This window comes from Lonchura striata, chromosome 2 (genome assembly GCF_046129695.1).
Source record: "Lonchura striata isolate bLonStr1 chromosome 2, bLonStr1.mat, whole genome shotgun sequence".
NCBI lineage: Eukaryota > Metazoa > Chordata > Aves > Passeriformes > Estrildidae > Lonchura > Lonchura striata.
Genome location: NC_134604.1, coordinates 44,433,652 through 44,450,180, shown reverse-complemented (window position 1 = coordinate 44,450,180; position 16,529 = coordinate 44,433,652). Strand labels below are relative to the sequence as shown.

General features: G+C 40.5%; 2 protein-coding genes across 4 annotated transcripts in view; one reads left to right on the top strand and one right to left on the bottom strand.

Annotated features, from left to right (window-relative positions):
• Window positions 1–2,588, top strand: part of NPAT (nuclear protein, coactivator of histone transcription) — a 23,777-nt gene extending 21,189 nt beyond the window's left edge. For all 3 annotated transcript variants that reach the window (XM_077781349.1, XM_077781350.1, XM_077781348.1), the window contains one exon: window positions 727–2,588. In XM_077781349.1, coding sequence (XP_077637475.1) covers window positions 727–804 — 78 coding nt within the window. In that variant the 3' untranslated portion in view covers window positions 805–2,588. The remainder of the gene's footprint in view (window positions 1–726) is intronic.
• Window positions 2,484–16,529, bottom strand: ACAT1 (acetyl-CoA acetyltransferase 1). The gene is made up of 12 exons (XM_021529373.3): window positions 16,421–16,529; window positions 14,486–14,533; window positions 11,893–12,010; window positions 10,909–11,004; window positions 9,680–9,780; window positions 7,785–7,928; window positions 5,782–5,932; window positions 5,152–5,247; window positions 4,369–4,482; window positions 3,940–4,004; window positions 3,141–3,298; window positions 2,484–2,845 (listed from the first exon to the last, which is right to left on the bottom strand). Exons 1-12 carry the CDS (start codon window positions 16,478–16,480, stop codon window positions 2,725–2,727), a joined length of 1,272 nt encoding a protein of 423 aa, XP_021385048.3. The 5' UTR covers window positions 16,481–16,529; the 3' UTR covers window positions 2,484–2,724.

Sequence of the window (16,529 nt, the reverse complement as noted above, 5' to 3'; positions counted from 1 at the left end):
TTCTTCTAATTAAAATTCTAAACATGTATTAGGTATCTTCATGTATACTATTTGTAATGCAATGGTTCAGAGGTTCTAGTGCAAATCCCCTATATCCTATTTAGATTAGCCAGTTTTTCCAGCTTTGCCTCTTGAGTGTACTCTGAACTAAGCTTTCTTAATATTGGTTTAGTCTTCAGATACACGTAAGTAACTCCTACTAACTCTCTAAATAGGCACCAATGACAATTACATTATTTCTCCTAAAATGTGAATGAGTTTCTAAATTCCAAGCTTTTAGGTGGAATGTAAGAATTAAGTGAAACTCAAAGTAGGCCTTACTAGAATTCAGGCTGCTCTTGCATCCTTGTTTAGAACCATTAGTGATACTCCCGGTCTTTGTAGTGTGCAGCACTGTGCCTTTGACTTGAGGATTTAAAGGCAAATTGCCAAGGTGTGAGACACAAAAAGGTGTCTGGATGTAAATAACCAAATAGGAGTATAACTTTGTAATTCCCTTAATTAGTTTTAGCGTGCTCCTGAAACACTGAGACTGGAAAATGCTCCATTCCTTGGAGAGGGGAGCACATGTGAAGGGCATATGGAAGTGTCTGAGTTCTGGAGCAGATTTGTGCAGGAACAGATAAAAGGTGGATGCAAGAATGAGGAAGAAAAAAATGCTTGGAGACTCTTCAGTTCTTCCAGGTTCTTTATATTTAACACAGTTGTTACTTTCCTCTCCTACAGAAAAAGAAGCTCCCAAATTCTTTTCCAGCAGGAATGGATGTGGACAAGTTCTTGTTGTCTTTGCATTATGATGAATGAACAAAAAGAAGTTGAAGTGGGGCCGTCTGAAGCTCAGTGGAGCAGTGCTGAGGTTTTGCATGGGAAAAGAAGTTAACTCTAAAGGGCAAGTTGCACTTTCAGTGCACTGAAGTTTCACTTTATAGCAAAGTCGTGCTGATTCTGAAGCAGGTTGCAAAGTGTAAATATCATTGAGTTGGTATATGTTTATTTTTGAAAAAGCACTTACATAATTATAGAGCCATTTAAATTGCAAAACTGTAAATTTGTGTAAATGAAATGTAAGAAAGATTGTACATTTCCTGTTAGACCACGTTGTCTGTGTTCTGCTGCTTTCTCTACTTCTCCAAAGCGCTCAGCCAGTCTGTGGAAAGGTGGTGTTTGTGATTCACCACTCTAAGATGGGGCAGCTACCTTGGCCACTTCTCATTGTTTTGTTGCATCTGAAAGTGACTTAAATATTCAGCTCTAAGTGGCTTGTGCTCACACTCTCTTGTTTCATAACTGTCAAACCTGTGTTGTAAGGCTTTGAACGAAATAACAAAAAGGCCAGTAAAACCTCAAAAAGCACTTCTCATCTTGTGGAGCTTTTCCTAGCCAGTCATTCAGCCAAGAACTTTAATTTGGACAAGCCTTCTCTGTTTTCAGTATTTTCCGCTGAATGTCATTCAAATGCAAAAGCTGTTTTTAAGCAACATATTTTTGTGTGGGGTCATGCCTCAGTATGAATACTTCAACTGAAGCAACAGCTAAACAAGAATTACAGTCTGTAATTCACAATGCAAAAGTCAATTCCCTCACCTTTCATTTGTACTGCTGAGAAATTATACTACCTGACTCTTAATTTTTAGCCAGACATGGAAAAATTTGCATCTCATTTTTCTGTTTAACACAGAAGTTGTCATAGCTATTATAAAAACTGTCTCCAAAAGGGGGGCAGGAGGAGCTCAGCCTCCATTTTACTGAATGAGCACACCTTGCTCCAAAACTACAGAATTTTCTTTACTGGTATTTCTTCCTTTGTTCTCAAATTGTTGACATTTAAAAAAAAAAATTTGCAAGTTTTATTGTAAGAGATCTGTACAGTAACAGGGCAATGTTTCAGAAACAATACAAGGATTCCTAAGGAACAAGATTATGCAGTAGATGTTTATATTAAACCCATCCAGTAACTAAATACTGCATAGCATTTACAGCTTGAATAAATATTTTTGTTTTAATAAAAAGTTCTGTGTTTTGCTTAATGTTTTTAAGTCCACTAAGCAGCTTTGCAGATACTGAATAGAAAAGTCCTGTTAGTCAGCTGTTTTTAAAGACAAAGAGTCCAATATTAAATACTAAGTTCTAATAGCAGTTGTCAGAGGGACTAGGGCAGGCAAGCACCAAAATTATCTTAAGCATAAAATGCTTAATAGTGATGGTGACACTTAAATTCATTTGCTGTTTGAGACTGAAGGTAACTCTTGCCTGGGCCATCCACTACCCACCGTAAGTGTCAGCTCAGGGACGCTGGTTCTAATGAAGATGTGAATTACCCATTGACTTACATAGGAAAAAAATATCTTCAGCACCAAGCTGCTGTCATAATGCAAATAATTTTTAGGAGAAAACAACCATTTCCAGTAGCAGCACTCTGTGAGTTACCAAGAGAATTCCTTTTCAAGGGCCTTTAAAAATGATATGTCAGTGAGAGAGGGAGCTATAGTTAACATACTTTATTGTCAGGTTTCAAGCCAAAATTAAAATTTGACATTGCTTATTTGTACTTGTATAAAAACTTGAACTGATAAAGCAATAAAATGCCATTTGTCTGGATCAGTAATCATTGATTTTAGAATAGCAGTTACAGAATTCATCCACTGATTGATAAATAAGATGTAACAGCTACCACTCAGTTTTGATCAGAGAGCATTCAAGGCTGTGTTTCTGATGCTGCTTGGGCTACAGCTTCTGTATCAGTATTGCAGAAGCACCTCCGCCTCCATTGCAGATTCCTGCAAGACCATATTGTCCTGGTTTCAAAGCATGTGCCATGTGAACGACAATTCTTGCTCCAGACATTCTAGATACAAGAAAAACAAAAGAACATAGCTTAGTTTAAAGGAAATTCTTAATTTGACCTACACAGGAAGAATATAGTACCAACCAAAAACCTGAAACAATCCTTTTTTCTGCAGTTCTGTGTAGTACAGATTAAGTACTGGAGCTAGAGAGGAATAAACACAAAGGTTCTTAAACACAGCATTTTTGTTTGTGTATGTATAGCTAAAGTTTCTTCAGGAAAAATAAGTCACCTCTATGTCAGCCTGTATATTACAGAGTACCTCTACATGCAGCAAAGCTCTTTCAAAGCTTACCCTATTGGATGTCCAAGAGAGACAGCGCCTCCATTAATATTTACTTTCTGTGGATCAATGCCCAGCATTTTAATATTGGCCAGCACCACAACACTGAATGCTTCGTTAATTTCCCACATTGCAATATCTTCTTTTTTCAGGCCTGTCTCACTTAGGATCTAGAAATAATACAAAATAATTACTACTATGAGAAAATGAGGAAACTAATTAAAGAAATAATAGGTCTATATTGAAGTCAGTGACTCGGGCTGCCCATACTTGATTCACAAATTCACATTTAGGAACCTCTTTGTCAGATGGGAAAAAGCAAAATCGAGGGACTCAACCACAAACTTGAATTTTCACCGAAGAAGGAATGGAGAGCAGCCAAGGATGCATTTCCATCACACAACGCTAAGACTGCTGCTACAGTAAGTCCATAAGTCCATTAAAAATGACACAGTACTGCCTCACACCATACACTGCTATTCAGTTCCTTTTAGAAGGAGTCTGTCCTTGTATAACCATACTTATTTTGCCTTTTGGCCATAAAGGCTGCAAAACTTCAAAGGTGCAAACATGCCCAAAGTTGCTAAAAGCAGTATAGAACAGTAGTCTCTTCCAAAACCAGTGTGTGAAATTCATTAACTCTGAAGATCTACAGTCTAGCCTTGGTCCTCTGTAAAACATCTGTTCCTTGTATTTAGGACATCATTATAATTTCAATCCTAATTTAAGAAGCCCCACTGAGGGGATGAACTAACAGTGGAATTCTAGGGAAGCCTGTTTTTTTCCAAAACCCACTCAGTTTTATTCTTACCTTAGGAACAGCATATGCAGGTGCAATTGGAAAGTCAATAGGATCAACAGCAGCATCTGCAAAAGCTGAAAAAAGAAAAAAATCAGAAAAGGTGTTTAAAGACATTATGTTTTTACCACACATTATTTTCTTTGCAAGCAGCAAACACTGCCAAGATAGAGAAATTCTGAATACCATGGTCTATGAAATAGTGGCATCTAAAATGTAGTGCCTAAGTAAACCACGCAATAATACTTTCAGATTTTTATTATAATATATAGAAAATTCTGTTTATGGTCAAAAGTCTGCTGGTGTAACACTTGAAATTTCAAGGACTGTACTGGGAAGATGCAGCCATTATGTCAGGTAACCAGCCAAACAGGACTCCCAGTCTGAGGGCACACTATTGGAGTATTTCCCAGGACTTCCTACAGGTAAGGAAGATCATACCTACTATTCGTGCCAAAGGTTTGACTTTCAGTCTCTTGGCTGCCTCTGTAGTCATCAGCACCAAAGCAGCTGCTCCATCATTCAGAGTACTGGCATTAGCAGCTGTAACTGTTCCTAGGAAAGGTAAAACACTCCTCAGATACAGGTGAAAGTGTTGTGCAAAACAGCTCACATTTATCCTGTTAAGGATTGTTTTTCCCCGAGTTCATTGAACAAGAAGTCTTAATCATTTGGTGAAACCTGTTGCACTGAGTTAAATGAGTTGTTTTTTGGTATCTGATGTAACACATGCAGCCACAGGTACTTGTATCCTTATCCCAGTGCCAGTTTAGATCATGCCTTCCTTGGCAGCTGCATTGCTGGCATTTTCACAGAATTCCAGCTCAGGAAGGGTTGTAAATGAAGGACAGTTTTGAGCTAGCCAGGAAGGTTCATCAATTACAGATTCAGGAAGCAATGGCAATTCTGTAAAGCCACTCCAGCTCCACAGCAACAGTTTACACTTGGCAGAGACCAAAGCCAACGGTGAAACTGAAACCCATCTGTCACTCTTTTTAAGGTAAATGTCCCAAACAGAGGTGTTCATTGGTTTAAGGTCCTTGGACCATCTTTTAATCCAAGTCAGTTCATGCTGTGTTGCAGCATGGTTCTTTATCTCAGCAGACATTTAAAAATAAAAGAGCTGTTGTTGGCCATTCAAGCTCTTGTGAACAGTACTCTCCACCCTGACAAAACATCCCTGCACTTGGCAGGAAATTAAGCAGTTCTGTTAATTACATTTACCGTTTTCTTTTTGGAAAACAGCTTTCAGCTTTGGAACTTTACTGAAATCGACACGTTTGTATTCTTCATCTTCTTTCACTTCTGTATCTGGTTTCCCTGAAATTAAGATTTGGTTTATTATTTGGTAGAACAGTTTACTAAATACTGCCTTACATAAATAACTTATTTTGGTAAAAAATTGCAAATGCATGTAAAATGCATATCAAGAAATGTGTTTAGATAAACTGAAAAAAAGTTATTCCTTAACCAAATTTATTTACAGCAAATCCATTTATACTTCCCAGTGGCTGAACAAAAAGGACAAAGAGCCTATCCTTAATGTAAATTAAAACAAATAGATACAAATAGATGTACTTAAGCCATAACTAAATTCAATAGCTAACTTTCACTTAGACCAAAAAAAAAAAGATATAGGGTGCAACATTAAAGAAAAAATGAAAAACAAAAACCAGATGACAGGTCGCTGACTGCTGTTCACCAGAAAGTCTGACTAACAGAAAATTCTTAGGTGATCAAAGTTAATGTTCCTGAGATGCACATGTTTAAACAATACAATTTGCACTGAACACAGACAACATCACAGCTTTCTATAAGAAACAAGATTAATCTCATCATGCCTTTCCACAATACCTTTTTTTGAAATAGTGACAGGAACTATTTCATTTTTCAGTACTCCCGATTCCCAGGCTGTTTTGCTCTTGGTGTAAGAGCCTATGGCATAAGTGTCTTGCTCCTCTCTGGAAATAGTGAACTTCTTTGCAGTGTTCTCAGCACAGTTGCCCTTGGAGGAAACCAGGCCTGTTAGGTTTGGCATTCCTAAAGACGCAAAGCTCAACTACAACTGAAAAAACCTCAACCAGCAGATTTCCAGAACTGAATGCGACTAGTATTTGGTGTCTGTTTCTGATTTATACCGTCATGAACAAATAGTAACTCTTGGTTTTAAAATACAATCGTCAGATTTAGCAACTGTTTTCTGGATCCAGATTATCAAAGCCATAAAGGAACTTTTCTTAAAAAGGTGGGGGTTTTTTTGGTTTTGTTTTTTTTTTTCTGTTAAAACTGCATGCAAAAGTAAGTTTAAAGTGCTTAGGGCTGATATCTTCAGAGACTGAAGATCATTGTTCAGCCACAGAACCACATGTTCACATAATTTTCCTAGGTTTTTCACTCCATTATTGCCCTGCATATTCCAAAGATTGCAACAGGTCAACACACAGAGCTTACTTAGCCTTCAGAATCTCTAAAATAAAAGAATGCATTTGTTTTTTCTAATAACTGGAATGAAATAAGTAGAATGGAACAACCCAATTATTTTATATATATAGGCAAATCATAATTGTCATTATATACTCACAATTCATTATCCTCACTATCTAAATATCCAGTGACAAAATTCTTAAAAAATCATTTAGTCAACTGAAAAGATTTGCCCTTGAAGAGGTTTTGTTCCACCTCATTTCATTAGAAAACTCAATGAATCACACAAAACCCTTTAGTATTGTGTCCCTCCAGTTCTTCAAATAAGCAAGTTCACTTGTATGTAATTAATGAATTTAAAGTCTTCAAACTTCAAAGCATCAGCAACTTATGCTATTGCCAAAACACAGCCAAAAGTAAGTTCACAAAGCCATCCTATGGATTTTCTTGTATATTTTCACACAGACTGTTAAGGCCTTCTAAACAACCTACATCTGCTATAAGACAGACAAAAAGGTTCCAACATGCTGTCCCAATCTAATAAAACTTGGTGTATTATAACCAACTGCTAGAATTTTTCCTCACACGAGGGAACTATCAGAGCCATTCTTGAGATTCCTATAAAATCCTCACATTCAAAATACATTTTAGCAGGAATGTGGGAATGAATTTCAACATTCCCACATAGCCTAAGCACTAGAGTGCAAAAAAATAAATCATACATATGTGAGGCCTATACCAAATCTATGGATCAAAGTAAATATTCTTCATGACATTTTATTGTATCCCACCAAGAACACCAATTGATCAATCAATAACGCCCTACAGCTGTGAATTACCACTGGTAAAAGTCAGAGATATTCATAAGCTGAAAGTAGCCATTCTCTTTTCTAAATTTTCTTCCCTGGTGATTGTTCTTGATTGCCTTTGCATCAGTTGTTTTCCAAACCCATCCTAAGTTTGCCCTTGTTTGTCCAATTTAAGTTACTCTGCTGATGAGTAAGCACACCAGCTGACTCAAACCTTCCCACAGGAGATATGAGATATGTACTCTGGGGGAGGGAAAAACATGGGCCTGCTGGATCCTTCAGAGCAGATATCCTCAAAGACACCAAACAGCTTGATTGCTCCCTTGCTCAGATGGAGCAACAGCAACCCATCAGTAGCAGAATTAATTTTTCTCTTAATCCTTGCTTTAGGCTATTCAGACTGCAGAGACAGGTAATTACTAACACACAATGCTGTGCTATTGTGGTCTTCTGTTCTGTCCCTCCATTACAGCTGCTGCAGGAAACCTGGAAATGGAAGACTTTTTCCTGCTCATATCCAGGCTTGCTAGATGAAGCGGTTTCATAACAACTATAAGCAAGCTTTTCAGATCTGCAGCAGGTCTATCTATGGTTGGTACATGAGCACTGTGCAGGAATATTTACCATATGGATATGGTTGTAAGCATCTGTCAGTCCATCTTTTACTATCAGGTCTTCCAGCTTTACTCCTCCATAAGGTGTTGCTCCTCTGCTCATCGTGTAGGGAACATTAGACATGCTCTCCATTCCACCAGCGACCATGACATCCTGCCCAAAGGAAACAAGATAAAATTAATAATCATGCAGTGTGTTCTCCATGACTTCTTGTAGGAACACTATGAGTAAAAGCTTAAGCATGAGCACTTCGTATTTCTGAGAAGTCTTAGAGAAGGAGATAAAAAGAACACCCTTTAAGCATTTAAAAAGCAAATAACAGGAACAATTGATGACAGTTCATCCATCCTGGCAGAAACATGACATGAAGCAATAAAGAAAAGAAAGAAGGCTGGAGACAAAACTATTGAGAAGACAGATAAATTGGAAAGGCAGTGGAGATATGGAAGCAGCAGCAGACTAGAGGAACAAGAGTCCCTGGCATTTCAATTCCATTAAGTGAAAGACCTGGAGAGAGAGCCAATACAATTGCTTATATAATGGTGTACACTGATTTAAGCCACTGGGAACCATCGCTGACTGTCATACCACAGATACCTCACAGCCCACAGCCAGGAAAAACAAACCAATACCAAGCCCCCCATAATAAATAGCTCTAAGAAACTAATAGCTGGCTGAGTCTCTGATTTTGCTGAGACTGGCAGCACAGCTTGTATGATTAATTCAGCTGAAAATTCCAGTTCTATTCAGAGCTCATGGCCTACATCTGTCAAACCAACCAAAGGCACAACCACTCTCATGAACTCATTGGATATAAATGACTAAATCCAAATGTAGCTGTTTACAAAGACATGCTGGGCCTGGTTCAAAGTCTGCTGACAAGATTTCCATCAACTTCAGCAGGCCCCAGACAAAGTGCTGTTTTCTGCAGGCCAAGGCCAAAGCAATAAAGCAGTTGCTTAACTCCAGTTACACTGTGATTACCACAGAAGGGCCATCAAAACTTAAGCACTTTACTTTTGTTCTAAACACACACACAAAAGTATTCTTCACTTATGAGCCAATTACTTTTAAAGCCAAATATATATATAATCGAACTGATTGTATTTTCACTTCAGAGAACGAAAGATGCTGCCAAAATGCTTTGGGTGTGGAATTAAAAACAAAACTGAAATGTCTTTCTTCACATTCACACTTCACCCACATTATTTGCTTCACAGCATTTAATCGCTTACTGAAAATGATGTATTATCCTATCCTCCCATGAAGTGACAGAAATTTTTTCCCATTGTATAGAAATTCTTGTAAGAAAGTTGACAGAGATGAGCAATTCTCCTTCGTCAAGCTCTGTAATGAAATAGCTTATTCACCAACAATAAATTCTGCTTCTTCTAAAACAATAAAAAAGCCTGAAAGATTTTCAGTGTACTTGGAAAAAACATTGCTTGAACATGTGTATTTAATTCATTTAAATGTTAACACTGTCTGAAAGTCAAGTCACTAAAAACTAACTACATAAAAATTTCTTCACCTTTTCAAAACTGAAAGCTTGAAAATTCCCTTAATTATATTTTGGGGGCTGGACTGGTAGGTGGGGCGGGGGTAGAGAAATAGAGAGATGAGGTAAATACCTCCCAAACAATCCACCTTGTTTCTTCAGCTCTAAAAACATGTCTGAATTTTCCAACTATAGTATTAATTTTCTTTTCTGTTTTGCACTCAAACATACTTAAACAATTCTAAAATTAGTGTTGCATAAACAAAACAAACCCCTGCTAAGTAGCTTTATTATCCCAAGTCAAAACACAATCCCAAATCAAAAAGCACAGCCATTAGTAGGACAAGATCTACAAACAACATTAACTGTGTGGTTTTCTCCATAGAACAGCACAAAATCCACATACCTGACTCCCACACATCAGGCTTTGTGCTGCCATCATGATTGATTTCATTCCTGAAGCACAGACTTTATTGACAGTGGTGGTAGGAGTGGCAATTGGCAGACCTGAGTCAAAGAAGTTTGTACAGCTGTTATTTGAAGGGTAGACTTCAGTAATTTATTGGTGTTTCAGCAACATTTCATATGGCACCAATTTTTATCTAAGCCCAGGATGTCCAGCTTGCACTGTTTAGCCTGCCAAGGCAATTTATCTACACTTATCCATAGTTACCATCCTCCTTGGAAACCCCTTTTTTTTTTTCTCCCCTTCCAACAACTGACATGCGATAAGGGGAAAGGCAAGGAAATGGAAGATCAAGAAAGGGACTCCAGAACTGTTCCTGTTCCCAAAACCCTGATCCCTGCCTCTAAGCAGCATCCAAGGCTGGAAAAGCATAAATAAGCTGCAGAATTTAGCAACTGGCAACAAGACAGACCCCAGGCAAGGCTGGGCAGGACTCTGAGCACCCTGATCTAATGGAAGGTGTCCTTGCCCACAGCAGGGGGGTTGGAATGAGATTTCTAAGGTCCCTTCCAACTCAAGACACTACATAATTCTGTGAATGAAAAGAGCCATATTTATCACTTTGCCTAACATGAAAGTAGTTCCCTCTCCTTCAAAAAATGTACAACATATACAAGAAAGTTCATAGTTCCTCCCTGACTGACAGGCTTGGCTAGAAACATGCTAAGGTATAAAATCCCACCCCCATAGAAGAAGGGAGAAGAAAATAACTTCTGCACCCCACTAACTTTCATGTTACAGCTAACATACAGTGAATCCTTCCAGTGTCAGCTCGAGACTCCACAGGAAGAGGAGCTGTACATACTCATGTGTTAGAAGGAACTCACTGACTCTTTATACAGTCAGGATTAAGAATAATGAATGATACACTGAAGACAAAGAGTATGTTTTGTGAAAGATTCAGAGCAGTATCCATCATTAATGTAAAGTGTTGTGGAATTACCAGCCTGGTCTCCAGTACTGTCTTCTCCAGGTTCTGCAAACATTGTAGGCAATTAACACCCCAGTTGCATGAATGCAATATGCACCCTTCACCCATCACAGGGCAAAAAGCATCCACGGACTACCCTGACAAAGGGCTGCCCACCACTCTGCTTTAACTCAGGGCCCAATAGATTCCAGCTACATAAAGACAGAAAACCTTCAACCCCAGTGTCAAGAAGGAATACCTGCACCCAAAACTGCTTGTCTTGCTGGAGCTTGTCCTTGTCCAGCCTGCAGGACATTGCCCATATAGGCCTCTTTCACTTCTTCTGCAGGGATTCCTAAAAAACAAAATAGTTTTGATTCAGGATCCTTTTGACAAAACTTGAATGGGAACCTTTCTATTAAAGACTAATGAAATTTGCCACATCCAACCCATGTGCTAACAGAACCCAGGCCCCAGTGGGTGCATTCCAGACCTCTACCCTTATATTCATGGAGATAATTCATGGGAACTAGTGATCCCTCTAGAAGATAATTCCCCTGTCACCCTGAAGAACAAGCTGCAGTTATTTCACTGAAGTCAGCATTTCCAAGTCTTACTAATCACCAGAGAACCTCAATTTTCAGGGATCGTTAAATGCACAAAACTTTTTTTGTTCTAGAATGATGTATGTCTAAAGACAGTTTTGTTTGTTCAGCAAGGGCAAGTCAAGGCCACAGCAAGCTGCCACCACAGAGAAGAGGTCTGCTCTCCTGCTGCATCTCTTGCAACAGCCCTGGTGTCCAAGTTCTTGTAGTATTAACCCTCCACTCCCCTAAAAAAACTTTTTAGCTAGACTGAATCCATCAAAAGACTGACAAGGCTGTCCTTCAAGTACATGTATGTGCCCACACACAGGCAGGGAAAGGAAAGGCTACTGGTCTCAGCAGCAAGTAGCTTTTGCATCAGCTTACACGTAACAACAAACCAAATATCATGTTCAATCACATCTGGAGTAGCACAGATACCCCTGGCTACATTCTGCTCCTAGAAGCAGCACTTAATTCAAATTGAACCAAAGCCTGACAGCCAACTTTACTTAAATGGCTTTTGTGCATAGAGTTAAAAATGCCACAGGAGCAAAAAACCCAGGACATTGCAGGCTAGTTTCATTACCAAACCATTGAAAAGACACTGAGCCACTTTTCTTTGCCATAGGAAAAAAAATAAAAATGTGTATACATACCTGCTCTGTCAATTGCTCCCTTAATTGCAATGGAACCAAGTTTAGTGGCTGGCAGTGATGAAAGAGATCCTTGGAAAGATCCAATAGGTGTCCTTACAGCACTTGCTATCACCACCTCCTAAGTGCAGAAGAACAGAGTAAAAGTCACAATCTTTCTCACAATTGAACACATATACTAGTATTTTTTTAATGTATCTACTTTTTATTATTTCATTGATGTCACAGCTTCTCTTTCATCCTGCAATTGTTTTAGAGCACTATCAATGCATGCAGCATGGAGAGTAAACCTAAGGAGATTGGTGTGCAGCTGTAGCACTGCAGCCTTAGGATCAAGGAGCCGTGGTGAGAAGGCTCACATGGCTGGAGTGCTGCCATGCCAGGATAAGGGCTCTCTAGGAAGGACAGGTCAAGAAGACTAGGCAAGGGGAGAGAGGAGAAGCCTTGCACTTTTATAGGACAGAACAGGTAGAGTGCATTGAGCTCAGCCTTGGCATTGATGATGCTTGCAAGAATCATGAACATCCTGGAGCAAAGGGGGATCAAAGAAGTAAGCTGGGTAAAAATGCCAGGACGGATACCACAACTCACATGCAAAAATGAACCATACATTAAGTTATGTATGAGACAGAAATAGGGACAGAGAATCTGGCACACAGTCTGAGCATGGTGGGGATGAGGTCATGAAAGCCAAGAACTGAATCTGGCAAGCGATGACAAAAGCAACAGGAAGGCTTCCCTGAGCACCTAAGAAGAAAGGAAAATATGGGCCTCCTTGGTGACAAAGGACAAGGCTGAATACTGAATGCTTTCTTTGCCTCAGTCTTCAGTACTAAGACCAGCCTTCAGGAATCCCAGGTCCCAGAGACTGCAGGAACGGTAGAGCAAGGAAGATGCACCCTTGGTGGAAGAGGAACAAGTCAGGGCAAACTGGACATGCATAAATCCATGGGTCCTGACCAGATGCTCCCATGAGTTCTGTGGGAGCTGGCAGGTGACTTTTTAAGGTCACTTTCAATAATGTTGGGACGGTCACAGAAATTATATATGGTGCCCAAGAAAAGAAGAACAGCCAAGCATTACTCCAATCCTCAAAAAGGGTAAGAAAGAGGACCCAGGGAACTACAGGTCAGTGAGATCCATTTTGATCCCTCGAAAGGTGATGAAACAACTAACCCTAAAAAAACATTTACATGAGCAAGAAAATCATCTGGAGTCATCAGCATGGATTCACCAAGGGAAAGCCATGCTCAGACAAAGTGCCAGCCTTCTGCAGTGAAGTGACTGTTTTGGTCAAGAAGGGGAGAGCAGACATGGTCTACCTGGGGCTTTCACCATTGTCTCCCATAAAATCCTCATACAGAAGCTAATGAGCGATGGGCTAGACAAGCGGACAGTGAGGGGGATAGAAATGGGCTGAATGGCCAGGCTGGGGGTGGTGACAGAGGTACAAAGTCTGTTTGGGGGGCAGCTACCAGTGATCAGTACTGGGTCCAGTCCTGTGTAACATCTTCATTAATGAGCTGGATGATGGTGCAGTGCACCCTCAGCAGGTTTGCTGGTGACACCAAACTGAGAGGAGTGGCTGATACACCAGAAGGCTGTACTGCCACAGAGAACTTCAACAGCAGCACTTCACCATGAATGTTAATACTGCAAGGAAGGGTGCAAAGAAGGTAGAGCCAAACTCTTTTCAGTGCACAGTGAGCACCAATTGACACAAAGGAGTTCCCACTGAACAGCAGGAAACACCTCTCCTCTGGGAGTGTGGCTGACCTCTGGCACAGTTACCGAGAGTGGTTGTGAGGTCTCCACCTCTGGATATATTCAAAAGCCCAGGTGCCAGCAGAAGGTGTAAGCAGCAGTTTAAGACATGGTATGACATTCAGCCTTAGGCTAGTAGTAAAGACAATTTACTCTTCTTTTGCCTCTTAGCTTTAGTGCTACATCCACGCGTGCACCTGATAACCCTGTGAGAGCAGCACTACAATCTGGCACCAAAAAGATGCACATGTCAGACCTCTAGCTGCCCCTGACAGCTGCCAAGAAGCAACAATGATTGCTTCCAGCTGTATTAGTTTCAGTGAAATTTAACCACAAAGCTTTACATGGCCTGGTCTTGAGGGTTTTTCTATTTAGACAGACAGGCAAAAAAAGAAAACACTAGAAAAAAAATAAACAAAGACAAATTAAACTTGTTTAAAACTGTAAATGGTTGTCTGTTACTGTATCCCCTTCATAATGATAGACTTTAGTAACAGTAACAAACCTGTCCTCATCTTTCATGTTGTAACAGCAAGTTGCAGGATAACACAAATAATTTCAAAGTGATCAGTTGATATCAGCTGTATTTTCCCATTCTGGGTTGATGGTTAGATGAAGCTTATGTCAGCTGACACACTTCTAATTTTGTCCCACATTTAGCAAATCAAAATAAAAATGACAATCTGACTTATTTCAGATTTTGCAGTAAAATGTGGCTTGGGCACAAGTGACATTGTCTTTAAGCCAGTTTTTTGGTGATGATTTTCTTAAAAATTATTAACAAACAAATCTAAAACAGCAGCTTATTAGTCAGATAGTGCTTTATACTTACGTTTAAAGTACGCTGTGATGCATAGCCACGGCTTGTATACTTCAGAGCCTGAAAACAAGAAAGTTCTCAGAATCTCACTCAAGAAAGCCAATGCCATAATGTTTCATTATGTCATGTACCCATTTTCATAGAAGTCATTATTTCAAAAATTAATAACTAAGAAACACTGGAAAAATATGAAAAAATCAAAACATGCCTTTGAAAAGAAGTGTAGTCTAGTACAGTCTCACCATAACATCTGTGATAATATGTTTTCTGAAAAATAAACAAATACTCCTTCAAAAACAATGCCAAATTCATTTTGTCCAAATCTGTTATGTACATCTGTAGCATATATCGAAGACAGAGGTGAATGCTGTTATCTTGAAAAAGTTTACTAGTCCCTCTGTCTGCTTCCCTGAACTTTGTTCATTCATTTCTATTAACTCCACTGCTTTTAAACAGTGGTAGTTTGCATCTGCAGCTTCCACTCCCTTGGTATTTTATGAACAAAAATGAAGATAACAAATTCAGAACATTACACCAAGATAGGGTAATAAAATCAAGAAAAAGGGATTATCTGAGCAGTCTAATTCACCAGCCAGTCACTTCATCTAATTAAGCAGTACAAAGATAAAAAGTTATATCTGTAGGTATTGTTTCATATATTAACAGAGCAATCTTTCCATTAGTGGCTTAAACTACTTTCTTTAGCCATTTCCTGAGACAACATTTCAGCACATTGGAAACTTCTGGCCTTCTATCTGTATTACTGAATTGCAGCTAAATTAATACTAATTTATAACAACTGCTTAAGGACACAAGAACATCACCATTTTTATAAACTAGACAATACCTTCTGGTTGTGTCTCAACACAAAAATTTAGCCTGTTTCTCCTCTTCATTTGCCAACCTTAAACTAGCTAACAAAAGGCTGGCTTTTTTTTTTTTTTTTTTACTGTTCTGAATTAGTTGTTTGATTTTTGTTTTGTTTGGGGATTTTTGTCTGGTTTTCTCCCCACTTCAAGTTATAATAGCCTGCATGAAGTTTTAAATTAAACTTTTACCTGAAAAATAATTATGTCCCTTACAGGGCTTTAACAGCAGTGCTTCAAGGGTTAGTGTTATAAAAACAAAGCCTAAGCAAGCCTAGCAAAATAAATACCTATACTACTATAAATACTCTTACTGCACAACACCTGAAATTTAAACTGGACTAACCAGACAATTGTTTACCAAGTGCACCTGGCGTCTGCTAGGAGTATTCATGCTCCGTCAGGAAGGAAGGACCCACTTCCACAGCTGGTAAAACGCAACCTTCAGCTTTGCATATGGCAATTCGGATGAGATCCACTCGCGCTCCTTTTCCTCCCAGCACAGCTCCCGTGCCATGCCAGCGCCCCAGGCACGGCAGGCACAGCCAGCACCCAACGGCGCTGCCAGCCACACAGGCTTTGGGGCACCAGCATCCCACTGCCTAGCTGAGAAACAACACCTACAGGTATAAACTTATATAGTTACACTGCTTAATTAGAGGAATCCAGCCCGAGTGCTGACCCGGCCCGGCTGGGACATCCCTGCGGCTGCACATCCCTAGGGCTGCGGCGGTACGGACAGGGCTCGGCACTCGCGGCGCTGACCGTGGAAAAAGCCGCGCTCAGGATGGCGGATAAAGGTCCCTCCGGGCTCGGTGCGGGGCCCGGGACCGCTGTGGAGGGAGAGGCCGCCCTTCCCCCACCAGCGGCTTCTCCCTTCACCGCACCCGGCCCGGACCCGCTCCCTCCGCGCGGCTGGGAGGAACTGCCGGGCCGGGGCTTCTCGCAAGGGTGAGGGGAGGGGGCGCAGCCGCCCCGCCGCAGGGGCGGTGTGACCTTGGCCGAGCCTTTCCGGGCCCGGCGGCGGGACCGGGGCCGCGCAGGGAAGGAGAAGGTAAACCCGGGCCCCGGGTCGCCTCACCCGCAGCAGCCCCGCGGCTGGCCGTCGCCCGCACAGCATCGCTGCCGCCGCCGCCGCCATGTTCCCGCCGGCGCCCCCGTCACCTTCACCGCCGCCGCCCCCGCCTATC

What these genes read in the sequence shown, in the direction of transcription:
- ACAT1 (XM_021529373.3), bottom strand. Translation starts at nt 16,480, where the DNA reads ATGGCGGCGGCGGCGGCAGCGATGCTGTGCGGGCGACGGCCAGCCGCG. An exon ending in CAGCCGCGGGGCTGCTGCGG is followed by an intron (nt 14,534 to 16,420) that starts GTGAGGCGACCC and finishes TCTTGTTTTCAG; the next exon opens with GCTCTGAAGTATACAAGCCG. An exon ending in CTGCATATGCTGTTCCTAAG is followed by an intron (nt 3,299 to 3,939) that starts GTAAGAATAAAA and finishes TATTATTTCTAG; the next exon opens with ATCCTAAGTGAGACAGGCCT.